The 995-nt window shown below is 61.8% G+C and overlaps 1 protein-coding gene across 1 annotated transcript in view; it reads left to right on the plus strand.

The window, feature by feature from the left end:
• Positions 1-988, plus strand: part of LOC104468402 (serine--tRNA ligase, cytoplasmic-like) — a gene marked incomplete at both ends in the record, with an annotated part of 1649 nt that extends 661 nt beyond the window's left edge. The window contains 3 exon segments of the mRNA XM_010082516.1: positions 1-106; positions 194-323; positions 905-988. The exon segment at positions 1-106 is cut by the window's left edge and continues 33 nt beyond it. Of these exon segments, the coding sequence (XP_010080818.1) occupies positions 1-106; positions 194-323; positions 905-988 (320 nt within the window).
• Between the last annotated feature and the right edge of the window lie 7 nt (positions 989-995).

Below are 995 nucleotides of genomic sequence, written 5' to 3' on the forward strand. Positions count from 1 at the left end.
GGATCTGCCCATCAAATACGCGGGGCTGTCGACGTGCTTCCGGCAGGAGGTGGGCTCGCACGGCCGCGACACGCGTGGCATCTTCCGCGTCCACCAGTTCGAGAAGGTGAGAAGAACTGGGTGACATTCCCGCTGGGAATTTAAGGCCAAATCTGGAGCTGGTGTCAACGCAAGGGTCCTGTTCTCGTTGCAGATCGAGCAGTTCGTCTATGCCTCGCCCCATGACAACAAGTCCTGGGAGATGTTCGAGGAGATGATGGCCACGGCCGAGGAGTTCTACCAGGCCCTGGGCATCCCCTACCACATTGTCAACATCGTCTCGGGTAGGGACAGCAGCGCCAGGGCCACCTCCCTGTGCCACCAGGGCCACCTGCCTGTGCCGTGTTGGCCCGGGAGGGGACCAGCCACCCTTCTACCAGCGCGTGTCACCGTGGCCCTGACCCACTTCCCGGATAGGCTTTCTGTGTCCCCGGCTCGGCTTTCGTTGTCCCCAGCTTGGCTTTCTGTGTCAACTTTGTCCCCAACTTGGCTTTCTTTGTCCCCAGCCACCTTCCTGCTGTGTCTGTCCCCAGACCTGGCGGGGGGGAAGATGTGTCCCAGCCCTGGGCACGGAGGTTGGAGATTTTTGCTCTGGGTCCACCAGGACCACACGTGGGCACTGCACCATGCCAGGATTGTCCCTGCTGTCCCTTTAGACGGACAGTTGGAGTGTCCCAACTCCTCCTGGAAACTCTCCCAGGAAAATTATCCTGTTTAAACGCTTCCTCCCAGCCCCGTGTCCCTTCCAAAGTCACCTCCGAGGCTTCACGCCTTCAGCCCATGCTGCCGTTCCCTGCGAGGGGCGCGTCCGTGGGAGGAAGGGGACCCTCCCCTTGCTCAGCGCAGCCCCCCCTGTGTCCCCCAGGTTCCCTCAACCACGCGGCCAGTAAGAAACTGGACCTGGAGGCCTGGTTCCCCGGTTCGGGCGCTTTCCGCGAGCTCGTCTCCTGCTCCAA

Source organism: Pterocles gutturalis, unplaced genomic scaffold (genome assembly GCF_000699245.1).
Source record: "Pterocles gutturalis isolate BGI_N339 unplaced genomic scaffold, ASM69924v1 scaffold38299, whole genome shotgun sequence".
Classification (NCBI taxonomy): domain Eukaryota; kingdom Metazoa; phylum Chordata; class Aves; order Pterocliformes; family Pteroclidae; genus Pterocles; species Pterocles gutturalis.